Raw genomic sequence first — 16,200 nt, forward strand, 5'->3', positions numbered from 1 at the left:
ATGGTCACTTGATTTTTGACAAAGGAGCCAAATCCATCCAATGGAAAAAAGATAGCATTTTCAGCAAATGGTGCTGGTTCAACTGGAGGTCAACATGTAGAAGAATGCAGATCGATCCATGCTTATCACCCTGTACAAAGCTTAAGTCCAAGTGGATCAAGGACCTCCACATCAAACCAGACACACTCAAACTAATAGAAGAAAAACTAGGGAAGCATCTGGAACACATGGGCACTGGAAAAAATTTCCTGAACAAAACACCAATGGCTTATGCTCTAAGATCAAGAATCGACAAATGGGATCTCATAAAACTGCAAAGCTTCTGTAAGGCAAAGGACACTGTGGTTAGGACAAAACGGCAACCAACAGATTGGGAAAAGATCTTTACCAATCCTACAACAGATAGAGGCCTTATATCCAAAAATATACAAAAGAACTCAAAAAAGTTAGACCGAGGGAGACAACAACCCTATTAAAAAATGGGGTTCAGAGCTAAACAAAGAATTCACAGCTGAGGAATGCTTAATGGCTGAGAAACACCTAAAGAAATGTTCAACATCTTTAGTCATCAGGGAAATGCAAATCAAAACAACCCTGAGATTTCACCTCACACCAGTGAGAATGGCTAAGATCAAAAACTCAGGTGACAGCAAATGCTGGCGAGGATGTGGAGAAAGAGGAACACTCCTCCATTGTTGGTGGGATTGCAGACTGGTACAACCATTCTGGAAATCAGTCTGGAGGTTCCTCAGAAAATTGGACATCAAACTGCCTGAGGATCCAGCTATCCCTCTCTTGGGCATATACCCAAAAGATGCCCCAACATATAAAAAAGACACGTGCTCCACTATGTTCATCGCAGCCTTATTTATAATAGCCAGAAGCTGGAAAGAACCCAGATGCCCTTCAACAGAGGAATGGATACAGAAAATGTGGTATATCTACACAATGGAATATTACACTGCTATCAAAAACGAGTTTATGAAATTTGTAGGCAAATGGTTGAACTGAAAATATCATCCTGAGTGAGCTAACCAATCACAGAAAGACATACATGGTATGCACTCATTGATAAGTGGCTATTAGCCCAAATGCCTGAATTACCCTAGATGCCTAGAACAAATGAAACTCAAGACGATGATCAAAATGTGAATGCTTCACCCTTCTTTAAAAGGGGAATAAGAATACCCTTGGCAGGGGAAGAGAGAGGCAAAGATTAAAACAGAGAATGAAGGAACATCCATTCAGATCCTGCCCCACATGTGGCCCATATATATACAGCCACCCAATTAGACAAGATGGATGAAGCAAAGAAGTGCAGAAGTGTAGATCGCTCCTGAGAGACACAGCCAGAATACAGTAAATACAGAGGTGAATGTCAGCAGCAAACCTCTGAACTGAGAATAGGACCCCCGTTGAAGGAATCAGAGAAAGAACTGGAAGAGCTTGAAGGGGCTCGAGACCCTATATGTACAACAATGCCAAGCCACCAGAGCTTCCAGGGACTAAGCCACTACCTAAAGACTATACATGGACTGACCCTGGACTCTGACCTCATAGGTAGCAATGAATATCCTAGTAAGAGCACCAGTGGAAGGAAGCCCTGGGTCCTGCTAATACTGAACCCCAGTGAACTAGACTGTTGCGGGGAGGGCGGCAATGGGGGAGGTGGGGGAACACCCATAAGGAAGGGAGGGGAGGGGATGTTTGCCCGAAACCGGAAAGGGAATAACACTCAAATGTGTATAAGAAATATTCAAGTTACAAAAAAAAAAAAAAAAAAAAGTGAGGGAGACGTCCAAGGCTGACCACAGTTAGTGCAAACAGGCTGAAAAGGTAGGACGGGATAACCTGAAACTGACAAAGAAGGCAATGATAAAGACGTGTATTCCACTTTCTAAAGATAAAAGACTGCATAGAGATTACCTTAAAAAGCACGAATCTGAAGAACTACGTAGTGATTACCTTGAATTACCCTGGTTTCTATAGGGACAGCCTGTATGCTCAATTGGTTTGAGCGTTTTAGGAATCATTTACTCTTTTGAGCATGCGGGTGGAATAGGATAATCTCCTCCAGACTAGCAGGAGGAGCTGGAGCAAAGAGGGAGACAATACTAATAAGAGAAGAGGGCAATGGTCGGGTCTGTCTTGTTCTTATTAAGTTCACATTTTGATAGCCACAGTGCTAACATTCTGAGGCAATGCTTAGGGTAGGTGATAGGAGTCTGAGGGTAGAACCTGTATAAATGAGCTGTTTGCCTGCCCAGCCCACCCATCTGTTACCTCCCCCAACCCCACCCTAGAAACACCACAGAGCCTCATGCACACTAGGCGAGGGGACTGCCACTAAGCTGCACCCTAGCCTTGGTGCCCTTATGCCCCAATAGACTCTGGAGGGTTTCCTTACCTCTTTGCCATGGGAAGACCCAGCAAAGAGATGACTATGAACTAGTAAGCAGGCCCTCGGTAGACATTGAATCCACAGGATCTTGGACTTTTTAGCTTTGGGAACCTTAAATTTGGCAAGCAAAACCTGAACTAAGAAAGTACATCAATTTCAATCCCTCTGTGTGTGTGTGTGTGTGTGTGTGTGTGTGTGTGTGTGTGTGCGCGCGCGTGCGTGTGTCCGTCTGTCTGTCTGTCTCCAAGGTTTTTCTGCATAGCCCTGGCTTTTCTGGAACTCTGTGTAGACCAGGTTGGCCTTAAACTCACAAGAAATCTGCTTGCCTCTGCCTGCCTCTGCCTGCCAGTCCTGTGATTAAAGGCATGTGCCCTCACCACCTGGTGAAAATCTCTATTTTTAAAGCCCTTCTAGTTATAATGGACTGAGTACAATCATCTGACTTTTTCCTTGTTTACGACTTTAGCTGCCAGCATGAACCTGGGAGATCGAAGGCCTAAACATGAGGTAGACTAAAGTCCTATACAATAACCAACTTTATTCAGAGCATCAGACAATTTATACTCTGAGGGTTAAGAGTCACCTGAATGAAGTGTACAATTAGACACACTGCACATAGCAATAGTTTTCCATAGAGCATATGAGTAACAGCTGAAGTAAACTCACTCCTCTCCACTATACCTGTGAGTAGCAGGAAAACATGCTCCAAGAACAATCCCCTGTGCCCTAAAGTAGCTGAGGTCATGAGACTCTTGTTTTCTCACAAGCAAAACTCTCCATGACTCTGTCCTTGGGCTGTGTTCAGATGTTTTCTTAAAGTAGAATAATTCTGCTCCTAGCTAAACAGTGATATTTCCTTATTTTTCCTGTTTCTCTATTTTCTTAAGGACGTACTGAGTAGAATCCACATGGAGATTTAATCTTCTGGCAGCTATGCGGCCTGAGACCTTGACCGTCTCCGTCTCACAGCATCATTCTCGCAGGCTCCAGTGTTATTATACTGAGTGGTCCTCCTCACTAAGCAACAGTTTCTAGGAAAGATGGATTCACTATGGGGCTTGTCAAGAGATTTATAACACTGTAGTTGAGAGTAGGGCAGTGGGAGTAAATGTTTGTTATGGGTACTGAGAAACACATTTCCTTTTAGTGTCTAAAGTAAAAAAAGATTCCTCTGAGCAATCTTGTTAAGGACGTAAGACCTTTCTTTTAAAACACTTGGTCAGTCACAGCATGGCACAGGTGACAGACTGTTCACTATCGCTGTATCAGGTTACACTAGTCTGGGACTAATTCAACACTTTGAGTTTTGCAGGACATATCTTTATGCTTTCTAAAGCAAATTTCATTTAATTTTATTGTGTGTCTGTCTTAGTGTGTATACGTGTGGTTGTGTGTGTGCATGTGTGTGTACACGAATCAGGCTTTCAGGCTTTTTTATGTCTAGGAAATTGGGGCTGCCATTTAGCAACCGAAGATAGTTTTTCCTGTGAGTTTTGGAAAATATTATCCTTTCAGTGACACAAAAGTGTAAATATAATACCTAATACCTGAGTTGATCTTAAACCTGTTGATACGAGATCATCCTAATCTTATAATTTTGACCAATATGGATGCACTCTACACTGAATACATTTGGTCATCTTATAGCAGTGGCTCTCAACCTTCCCAATGTTGTAACCCTGTGATACAGCTCCTCACATTGTGATGACCCCCAACTATAACATTATTTTCATTGCTACTTCATAACTACAATTTTGCTACTCGTATAAATAGTAATGCAAATATTTTTGGAGATATATGTTTGTCAAACTTCTATTGTAATCCACAGGTTGAAAACAAGTTATAGTGGGCTGGAGAGATGGCTCAGTGGTTAAGAGCACTGACTGCTCTTCCAGAGGCCCTGAGTTCAAATCCCAGCAACCACATGGTGGCTCACCACCAACGGTAATGAGATCTGTTGCTTTCTTTGGTGTATCTGAAAACAGCTACATTGTATATAATAAATAAACCTTTAAAAAAAAAGAAAAGTTATAGTAATATCTATACATCCACATTTATATTACAAGATAAGTTCTAGTTTGTGTGTCAGACGGGTGGTTTGATGGTGCCATATTCTGCATGTGTCTCACTTATTCTTCCTTAGATACTTAAAAATATTGTGCTACCTGTTAAATTTGACTCAGTGACCTATATTCCTTCAGACTATATATTTTAAATGAGTTTGAATCCATATATAAAAACAAAGCCTGAACATTCTAATAAGTAGTATTTAAACATCTGTAAAGATTGTGTAGTGTTTATATCTGATTATAATACCTATTTCATTACACATTTATTATCTCTTTATGATAGAAAGCTTAAAATCCTTTCTTCTGGCATTTGGACTGCATATAAGGCTACCTCCGTCCACCATGCTGTGCAGCCGCACGCTTCCCCTTGATGTCCACCTGCAAGTGCATTCGCTTCAACCTCGGACAACCACGAGTCTACTTTCTGCTTCAGGAAGCCCACGGTTTAGATTCCACTATGAGGGAGATCACAGTATTTGGTTTGCTGTGCTTAGCACATTACTCCTAACACAATGATCTCCAGTTCAACCACCTTGTCTGCAAAGGCAGGATGTCACTGTCCTTGCGGCTAAATCTACAGCAGGTATTCAGCACATATGGTTCACCCAATCATCAGCTGGCAGACATTCAGGCAGTTTCTACTTCTTGACTATAACGAACAGAGATGTGTTCCCTTGGCAAATTGATTTCATTTGTTTTTTGATGTGCACATGTGAGTGGAGGGCATTATTTGACAGAGGATGTCTTGCTCAGACACCCTTTGACTTATTTTTTGAGACAGGTCTCTCATTGAACCTAGAGAACACTGATTTAGCTAGAATGTCTGGTAAGTAAGCAAGAAGCAGATTGTCCCATGTCTGAATCACTAGTGCTGGGTATCTAGCTTTCTTTACACATAATCTGTGGGGAACTGAACTCAGCTCCTCAGACTTTAGCAGCAGTTACTTACCAACTGGGGTATCTCCCCAGCCCCGATTTCATTTCTTTGGCTACAATATCTGCAAATAGAGATTGCACTCTTGATTTCTATGTCATATTATTTGCTATTGACAAATGGCATAAACTACTGATTTTGTGTCTGTAACTGATGATTTCATTAGTCACGCTACTTTTCTTTTGTGGCTTGGGTGTTTTCTGTACAAATCATGTCAATGTTAAGCAGTGATAATTTGATTTCTTTCTTTTCTCATTTGGACACTTCAAGCATAAGGTTGACTAAACCTGGGCGATGTGGTCTTGTGCCAGGTCTTAGGAGAAAGCTCTGAGCTGTGTACTGCTTAATATAATGCTAGCTGGCTTCTTACAGTCTTTATCATTTTTATATCTAGTTTGCTTAGCACCTCTATCATACACAAGAATGCTGCTGTTGTCAAAGCTCCCTTTTTAGCAGCAGGTGAGATAATCTTAGGTTCTGCACTTCCCTCTCTTGGTGTGCTTTATCATATTTGTTGACTTTCACACACTCAGTCATTCTTGCATCAATTCAGTGTTCACTTAGTCCTAAATGCTTTGGCATATCGTATTTCCATGCTCACTTAGTTCAAGAATTTTTAATTAATGATCATTAATCTATCGGTTATTCAAAAATAAGTTAACTCATAGGCATTTGCAGTTTAATATTAATTTTTACTGTTTGAACTGTTAAAATATGTGATATTTCAGTTTTTAAAATTTTGTTGAGAATTCGTTGCTTATTACACACTGTATGTTGGAGAATGTTCTACATTAGGGAAGGAGGGTGTATACTGGATGAACTGTTCTGCAAACTCTTAAGTCAATCTGTCTAGGGTATAATTTAATTCCACTGTTTGTTTCTTTACATTGCTTTGTACTCTGACATTGGGGACCACACACACACACACACACACACACACACACACACACACACACACACACGTTTTGTGTTTAGTTGATCCTTTGTAATCTAGTGACAGCGCTTGTTTCCTTAGACTCACCTGTGGAGCAATGGTTTGCCTCATCAGTCTATGGCCACACCACCCTGCACACAGAGCATTGTCTGAGCTCAGAAGCTGGGCAGGGCCAGGCTTGTCAGTACCAGTTTTGTTGCTATGCTCCTAAACTCAAATTCTAGATCTTCCACAAAACTCATACAGAAATGTAGTGAGCACTATTATTCGGTTCCTCAAGAACTTTACAGATCTTGTTAAACCTTTACATTAGTGCTGAGGTTCAAACTGTCATATTCACTTTGTAATTGAACAAATGGTGAGTTGAAGAGGTAAATACTTATCCACATTAACACAGCTAGTAAGGAAGTCGGCATAGCATCAGTGTAGGCTTACAAATTCACATATTTTAAATTCTGTCCTGCGACAGACAGTTCGGGGTCTAACCTGTTCTCAGCATAAACTGAGGTAGAGATGTTTACAGAGGGATAGGGGATAGGAGATCTGTCACTGGTGCTGACCAAGGCTGGCAGAAGAAAATCTGTTCCCACTCCTGGTGACAAAGGACCCAGGGGCTCATATGAGCATCGTGCTGAGAAGCCTTCCGGCAGACAATTACTACTTTCAGAAGAGAAACACAGCCAACTTAAGACTGTTTTTCAGACACATTTAGGAGGACAAATATCCTGCTCTTTGACACGTAACTTCTCAGAGCTTCTCACTGGATGAACAAGCAGGGGTTAGAACCCTCAGGCATCCTTTGTGGGCTGGAAGGAAGTGTGAAGAAGGGTGGAGAATGGATCTGCAATGGGCAGTGGAAGGAGGAGAAGATATTCCGCACAAACACAGACACGCAGTGGAATTCCAACACATGAAATTGATAAGCATTTAATTCAGCGGCTATGAGGGGAGCATCTATACTGCTTGACAGCAGAGGGAAATATGAAACAGTACAAATAAGTATCTGAAGTTGTCTTTGACCTTTGATGAGAAACATTATTAAAGATAAATCTTTATCCCAATTTAAAACTATCACAGATAGGCTACTGGTCACTGGATAGAAGCATTAATAGATATGCATATAATTTGTTTAATCAATCATTATTGTCTATAAATGACACAGCAAAAAGGATGTAAAAAGAAGTTAACTGTATCTGACTTCTAATAAACATGATGCTAATTTAGAATAAGATGGTTCATTAGTTACCTATCCTACACTGCATGAGAGTAATCATTCTTCTACATTTCCTTCATATTTTGAACTTAGATTTATTGGTTTGTACATAACAAATTATTGATGTCTTAATAGAAATATATGTATTGACAGATATGTTTTACCTGTATGGCAAACTTAGATATATGACATTGATTAATATGATTAGGATGTTTGGAATCAGTTGGCAATTTAAAGAGTTTTAAACCCCTTATTAGAAACTTTCTTTCAAGTGGTGACTGATTAATGAAAGTGGAACCATAATCTGGTAAAGTGTATTTTAGGTTTTGGTTTTATGCACTGGATGAACTGCTGTATTGTATATAAAGTCAGAATAAGCTACCTTTAAAAGCCTGGACATATGGCAGCATTTGGACCGCAAGCCTGCTGAGCTGAGCTGAAGGCAGCACTTCAGAGTGGTAAGGTAATCATGACTGGGGCGCTGGGCAGGCACATTAGGTAAACTGAATCCAGATTCCTCATTTGAGATGGGTAGAATACTTCTACCTTGTGTTAGCTACTTTTGCTTTTGCTATGATTAAAAAACCTTGACAAAAGCAATGAAGAAGGGATTTTATTTTATTTTTTAATGATTTGTTTATTTTATTTATAGGTGTACACTGACTGTAACTGTCTTCAGACACACCAGAAGAGGGCATCAGATTCCATTATAGATGGTTGTGAGCCACTCTGTGGTAGCTAGGAATTGAACTCAGGACCTCTGGGAGAGCAGTGCTCTTAACCACTGAGCCATCTCTCCAGCCGGAATTTTATTTTGATTCACAGTACAAGGGTATATAGCCTATCGTGACAAGTTGGCAGGGACTGGAAGCCCAGTGGATGGGCTTTCCTGCTTCAATGCACACAAGATAATGGTGATAAGGCATAGAAACACATGTGGAAGTCAGAGAACAACCTGTGGAAGTTACTTTCTTTTGCCCACCATGTAGATCTCAGAGACCAGACTCACCTTGTCAGACTTGGAGAAAGTACCTTTATCACTGAGCCATCTTGCCCAAGTTTTGGATACTTAAAAAAGACTATGACCAAAATTCTTCACATTCTCATGTTGCCCACATTAAAAAACGAACATATTTACAGTTTGTCCCTTCTATAGAGACATAAAGGAAACTGGATGGGAACACTTGAGCCTCCATTCCTAAATTCCAGCACATTGCTGACTCTTCCTTGGTCTAGCACCATGCGTTTGATTGATTGGTAAATCCGGGACAGTACAGCCTGAACTCCCTAGGAGCTAGAAACTGCTAGTTTCCTGGGAAGGATTCTTTTCCACCTTCCCTACAGGCTTGGATAGGAAGGGATCTGCATCACCTGTGCAGTTATGTTCTCTACTGACTCTGAGGATGTTGTATGCTGTAGTTTCTGAGACCTTCCCCCTTCTGTTCCTTTCCGTTCCTCCTCCTCCCTCCTCCCTCCCCTCCCTCCCTCCCCCCCCCTCTCTTTTGAGACAGGACCTCATCCACATAGCCCTGGTCCTTCCTGTTTAGACCAGGCTGTCCTTGAACTCACAGAGATCCACCTTTCTCTGACCACACGTGTTGGGATTAAAGGCCCGCCTCACCACATCAGCCCCACCCCCTCTCAAACGGTGGTAATGTTGGCCATCACTTGTACTTTTTACTTTCCAGTCTGCTCAGAATACATTCAGTTCCTCTTTCAATCTTGTTTCATGGATAAACAAGTCTCCCAAGTCCAACAGACCCCACCAGGATGGCTTCAGAGCCTGTGCCCAGCCTTGCTGCTCTAACCTAAGTTCTGTGTTTTTGAAATTCCAAAAAACATTTAGGAAAGCAAAAACCTATGCTGCCATATTAATTTATGTTTCATATAATAACATAATGGAGGTAGGTAACTTTATATAGAAAGGAGGCATACTTAGCTCATAGTTGCAAAGGCAGGAAGCCCGAAGGTCTACAGTCAGTGCCCACTGTGGATGGTAGTACTGTATAAGTCCCTCCCATGGTCTTCACAGTGGGTCTCACAGTCCCTTACACAGGCGAACTCCCACTGGTGACCAGCTTCCCACTAAGGCTTACCTAAGGCTAAGGCTCTACCTTTTACAGTCACCCAACTTACAACTAAAGTCTGCATACAGACTTGACAAACTCCACCAGCAGCTACCATTGAGTTACCTAAGCCTCCTCCTATTCATCCTGATGCTGAAAACTGGAGGCAGGGAGGAGGGTCTGTGGAGGGGAAGGCTTCCACAGGAGACAAGCTCCTCCTGGGAAGAGTACAGGCAGATCTGCACAGCTAGCCTTATCTATGACTGACTCTGAAGAAACACATTTCAACAACTTAGGCAGTAGGCAGGAACAGTTGAGGACATCTGTGAGCACACTTACCTCGGATGTTTGCTTAGCCACGTGCCCCACAATCACAATGACCTTCCCCTTGAAGCTGTGCAGCATGGTGGTGTAAGGGCCCTGGCTGAGCTCTCCTTCCGCCGTGAACGCTGCGCTGAAAGGGATGTTGATGCTGCCTGCAATGTGACCTCGAAGAAAGCTGAAAGGGAGCTTAAGGAAAACTTTTCTTTCTCAGTCTTAAGTGTTTGAGACAAACAGAGGCAACTCATTCCTAGATGGTAACACTAAAACTTTCCATGTTACCCAAGTATTTTGTCTAAACCAAGTAAGATCCTCCCAGGAGGAAGGAAATTAAGTTTCAAAATAAAGTGGGAGAGAGAGGAAGAGAGGTACTCATCAGTGGAGACTGAAGGTGACCCTGACCCAGCTAAGCCATGGTTCTCAACAGCCTGCGTGCCATCAAGTTCACCAGCACAACTGGACGCAGTTTAAACTCCACCGTCTCAGGGCAAATTTGAAACTGAAAAATATTTGCAAAGAAGATGCTAAGTCAGACTCCGTTTAGAACTGTTGGGTCACCAGCTGGAAACTGTTCTGCTGCAGGGTCATGTGTCCGGGAACTCAGCGGACATCCATTATTCTGAGTTCACATCCTCCAGGAGGGGCTGCATCCTATGCTCCCTATACCTTAGACCTCTGACGCTCTAAGTGACGCACTGTTAGTTTGGGAAATAAAGACATCCATTAAGCAGGAGCTTAAACACACACACACACACACACACACACACACACACACTCACACACTCACACACACACTCGCTTTACTGAGTAATTAAAGTATAATCAGATGAATAAAAATAGAACTTTAGAAATTAAAAAAATACAGCTACACAGAGAAAACCGTACCAGAGCTGTACGAGCTGTCATGATAGATCACATTAGTTTGGGACGATGGGGGATGGGAGTTGCTGAGGAAGTGAAGGCAAGGTCAGATCCTGAAGAATAAATAGAAGTTAGGACAAGGAAGTGGACTGGAGTGGAGGAGGGGATGAAAAGTTGAGGCACAGATTTTGTAGTTACAGCGGGGAGGCAGCGCCCAGTTCAGGTCAGGGCAGGAGAGTGCAGGGGATTAAGTGTGAGATAAAGGGAGGCAGAGGCTGACTGTGCACGTGCTGTCTAGATAATGGTGTTTATTCAGCTAGTAAGGAAAATCAAGTATTTTAAGTAGAAAAGCAGCATACTGGATTTGCATTTGTGCGGAAAAGCACAAAGATAACTGTGCATCTAGGTAATGAGAAGTTTGGGTTGTATCTGCCCTCATTTTTAATAATCACTGCTGACTATCATGGAAGGCTGTTTGTATGTTCAGTAGAGCCCCCTCCCCAAGCTTAAGAAAAGTGATAGTTTTAAAGGTTCTGACCCGAGTAAGTTCTATTCCCCTCTGCACTTCTCAGCACAGAAGGGAAAGCACACGTTGAAACAGTAGTTGTCAATGAGCTCAGTCTGCGGGTCCCCCAGCTCCTCGCCAAGGAAAGAGGACAGATCCTGGCGGACCCTTTTCAGAAGGTAGCTGGCAGAATTTAATGCTATTATTAAAAAATAATCAAATACATTCTGAAAAAATGATGAGAGATAAAATTCCTGTTGGAATCTCAGTGGACTTGCTTAGAACTGTAGAATGGGAAGACTATTTATAAACACAGGAGAAGACCCTAAAACTTTAGGTGTGCATCACCACATTAGTCTCTAAAAATAATTATCCTGTAGTCTCGTGGCAGGCTTCAGGAACAATGGGGTCTTTAAAAATAAGAACCCTGAGGATACCTAAAAAAATTTTAGGCAATTTCATTTTCAATAAACACTGTAAAAGTGATAATTTATAATACCAACCAGGAGTCCAACGGCTCACTTCTCAGCAAGGCTGAAGCAGCTGCCAGTAAGACCTTCTGTTCTCGGCCAGCACTCTGGGCTGGGGACTGCTTTACTTTTAGCAGTTTTACAGCAGCAAAATCAATGGACATCTATCCTAGTCGAGTGTTGGGGCGGACATGTCCATAAAGCCTGCCTGTTCCTTCTTTCCTGTTTGAACAGCCTCAGACGCTGCCCTTGGTGAGAGTGTGCCCTTGGCCATGGTGCTTGTGTTAGGTCCTACTACTCATCATGCTACAGCCGGCAGGAAGACGGCATGGAAGGCGGCAAGGCTAGATGGAACTTGATACAAACTTGGACCAACCTTATTTTCTTTCTCAAAAATTAGAAAAATGAGATGTGTTAAGGTTTAGAATATAAAATCACATTTGAATTCCTCTTTATAGAATAACAGAAAACTAGAATCACCTACTTTAGAAGAAAAGTTGCTCAAAGGTAAATTCTGTGAATATATGTTTTTAAAAGTTGTCTACATACAAATATTCAACATCATTACCTAAAATCAAAGATACAACTGAATAATTTTTACATGCTGTTTAGTATGTACTTTTCAAGGAGACTGGACTATACTGCTTTTTAGTCACTAAAAGTATGTTACAAACTTATTTCCAGAATTTTTTGTTAGTTATACTTTATGGTTTGATTTTTTTTAAATGGGGATTAAATGTCAAAATGCTGGGCAAAATATGATGAAAATAAGAGTTTTGGAGAAGAGGAAAGTTCTGTCCAAACCCCAAAATACTTCGTCTTTCTTCCCATCGTGCTTTAGGAGACAAAACACAAAGGCGCAGGGGCTTAGACCACAGCTCCCTCATGTAGTGCGGTCCTGGAAACCATCTAAGGACACCTTCCCAGAACACTGTCAAGAGGCAGAGACTGAGTTAGCACAGATGTTTGGACACACAGGGCTATCAGGGCCCCCATCTTCCACCCATAGCTGCGTTTCTGGAGAACAGCAGAGGAGAAAGAGCCAGGCCTAGTTACAGTCAGTGCACTTACAACAAGCAGTCTCTTGTCTTAGTATGCTTGACAAGGAAGAAAACAGTTTTAGTTACTTAAGGACCTTTGGTCCTTGGTAATTATGTTTCAGTGCTCACCACACACATCCTTATAGGGTGGCAGAAAGATGAAATAGAACTTCTCGACACCGTAGGCGATCACATTATACTGTAGCTGAACACGGTTTGTAAAAACCCTAGAGTCATTCAAAAATCACAAATACTGAGTATCTTAGTTTTTTGCTTGTTTGTTTTGTCATTGTTGCTGTGGCAAAATGGTGAGGGCAACACAAGGAAGAAAGGGTTTATTTCTCTCACAGTTCAATCGAACATGATAGCAGGTCAAGGCAGCAAGACGTTGATGCAGCTGGTCACACTGTGCCCAAGACCAGGAAACAGTGTGCGGAGCGCCCAGGCTCAGTGCTCAGATAACGTCTGCTTTCTGATGCAGCCCACAACCAAGAGCTGGTACCACCCACTTTAGCCTCTTTCCTCCTCAATTGACCTCAATCAATGTAATCTCACACAGGCGTGCCTAGAAGTGAGTCTCCCACAGGCATGTCTGGAGCTTTGTCTTCTAGCTCATTCTGGATAGGCTGATAACAATATCACACAGAAATATACTTAAGTGTGTATATGCACGCACACACACACACACACGCACATTCATACACACACACACACACTCACACACACACCTTTTTGTTTGTTTTGCTGTTGCTGCTGTCAAGTGTGCTGAGATAGACCCTAATGCTTTTTTTTTTTTTTCTGGAGCTGGGGACCGAACCCAGGGCCTTGAGCTTGCTAGGCAAGTGCTCTACCACTCAGCTAAATCCCCAACCCCCGACCCTAATGCTTTAAGCACTCTGATTCCACTTTAGGCGAGTTTGTATAGGATTCTCCTAGCACTGCGTTCCTAACATAGGCAAATACCTAAGTTACTGCATTTGGTTATAAAGTTTAACAACGTCACTGCATGTCGGCTAACTCACCAATATGGGGTAAGTGATTTTCACACTCAAAGACGTGTTAGAGTTAGTGTACCACCCCACAGGCAGGTATCCTTCCTGTAAGTTTCTTCTTGTCAGGTACTGGGTCACAGCAAGGTTGAGTATAGCTAAAGTTGCCTACATAACAATGTACTAAAGTAGTTAAAGTGGATAGAAAAAAATGCGTCTGTGCATTATGCAACTCTATCATATAGGTAATATATGTGAGTGCTCATGTTAAACAGTGCTTTATCAGGCACTGCACTCAGGGGTACTAAGCCTCTTCCTCAGACCATACCAACTTCACCACTTATGAAATCATACACATTGCCTGTTTTCTGTGCTAAGTAGTTTAGAATTATTTATTTTTTAAATGTATATAAGTACACTGTAGCTGTCTACACACCAGAAGAGGGCATCAGATCTTGTTACAGATGGCTGTGAGCCACCATGTGGTTGCTGGGAATTGAACTCAGGACCTCTGGAAGAGCAGTCAGTGCTCTTAGGTGCTGAGCCATTGCTCCAGCCCATGCTAACCAATTTAAATAATGTAAAAACAGCTCCTTAAACTCATCTGAAGGCTGTACGTATCTATGCCAATAGCCAAAAATGAAAACAGAGCTAAGCTGTGGTTTCTCCATGTATAACTGAGTAGCATTAACTGAAATTAAAAATGCTCACTTAGCATTTCTCTTAGAACTCTATCATTACATGAACTAAAATCAACAGCACCCTGTCATCCAAGTTTAAATCCTCCCTTTTAACACCTCCTCAGGGCCTCTGTTAATGCAGCACCCATTCCATTGAATGTCATTCTCCTATATATCCCTAAAACAATCTGCCAAGACCCTAGATACCTTGAGCTCATAGTATTGCAGAAGCAGCTTTCTATAACTTTTGCACTGTTCCCCACCAGGAAATCCACTCTATTCACAGTTTTTTCAAGTTAAAATTTTAAACAAGTAACAGAGTGGCCAGATGACCATATTTCTGCTATGAAATCTTCCATGGTTCAGATCTCTCAGTACAGCCTTTATGAACCAGGACCCAATAACTCCCATTCCAAATGGAATCATTTAGCTGTCTTTCTGCTTGGTTCATGTAATTTTTCTCTGCCTAAACTCTTTATTTAGACAGGGCCTCTGCACCTGTGTCCTCCTTGTGCCCGCTTCCCGAGTGCTAAGGTTGCAGTCATGAGCTACCGTTTCCCTTGTACTTCTGTGCTCACACACTTCCTCCGGGAAGTTAATTGTAAGCATCTGTACATTGCTCATGACAGCAATTTGATCTTGCAGTAAACACACTGAGTAGGACCTCCATCAAAACTCTCAACAGCTTATAGGAAGCACACATACTTCTTCCTTGGATCTCTTAACAATGCCTAATACAGCATGCATGCATAGTAAAGCGTACCATTTACTAAATAACTTACTGTCAGAGCTGCACCATGCCTAGAGTAACCAGTGTCACATGTGTAAGTACCCTGGCCGCTCCGCCCAGGACATCACTCCAGCAGTGCTCACAAGCACCACCGCACGAGCTCCCTCTCCTCAGGGCACACATGTAGAAAAGAAGAGCGAAGCTCACGTCTCTAGACATTCTCCAGCATGCCACCTAGGGTGACAGTAAAACTGTTTCATTAAGAAAAAGCCCATGACCTCACTCTGTATGACAACAAATAAAAAGTCATGTTTATACATGGTGAATCAAAGAAATCCCCATCCTTCTAGCTTTACCTACATCATTAACCCCCATCTAGTCTCTACCTTCCACCACCACCACCACCACCACCACCACCATCATCACCACCACCACCACCACCACCACCATCACCACCATCATCACCAGCAGCAGCAGCAGCAGCAGCATGTTTGTTCTTTGCATGCTGGGGAGAGCACTAGGCCTTTCTGTACAGCCCTCTAGTAGCCTCTGTAGAAATACAAAGCTGAATGTTCTATTCCTCTAGCTGAAATTCTCCCAGGAAGTCAACTCTAATATCATTTCTAACCTTCATATAGTTCAATGATGGCCCCTCATTTTATTGTAATCTCTCCTTTGTGTCCTTAACCTCTCTGGATCTGGTCACCTATGGCGTGTATTCACACTCTCAGATGCTTTCCATATCTCTTCACTGCTCACCAAATCTTCTTGTGGTTAAGTAGTCACCATCTGAGTCAGGTACCCACCCTTGCGTTTCTATGATGTGTTCGGTGTGCCTCACATCACAGCGGGATTAGAAAGTTTATTTAAAAAGTCTGTTCTAACTACATGGCTCTGCTTTAACTTTGTGTCCCCGTTGCCTCCCAAATGTCTTTAAGCAGGACCAACTGGATTGGATCTAGGACTCAAGCAGCAAATGGTATCACC

The 16,200-nt window shown here is 42.2% G+C and overlaps 1 protein-coding gene across 1 annotated transcript in view; it reads right to left on the minus strand.

The window, feature by feature from the left end:
- The window catches only part of Tbck (TBC1 domain containing kinase), a 153,316-nt gene that overhangs the window by 12,027 nt on the left and 125,089 nt on the right, over positions 1 to 16,200 (minus strand). The window contains exon 25 of the mRNA XM_032897303.1: positions 9,957 to 10,116. Coding sequence (XP_032753194.1) covers positions 9,957 to 10,116 — 160 coding nt within the window. The remainder of the gene's footprint in view (positions 1 to 9,956; positions 10,117 to 16,200) is intronic.

This window comes from Rattus rattus, chromosome 3, assembly GCF_011064425.1.
Source record: "Rattus rattus isolate New Zealand chromosome 3, Rrattus_CSIRO_v1, whole genome shotgun sequence".
Classification (NCBI taxonomy): Eukaryota; Metazoa; Chordata; class Mammalia; order Rodentia; family Muridae; genus Rattus; species Rattus rattus.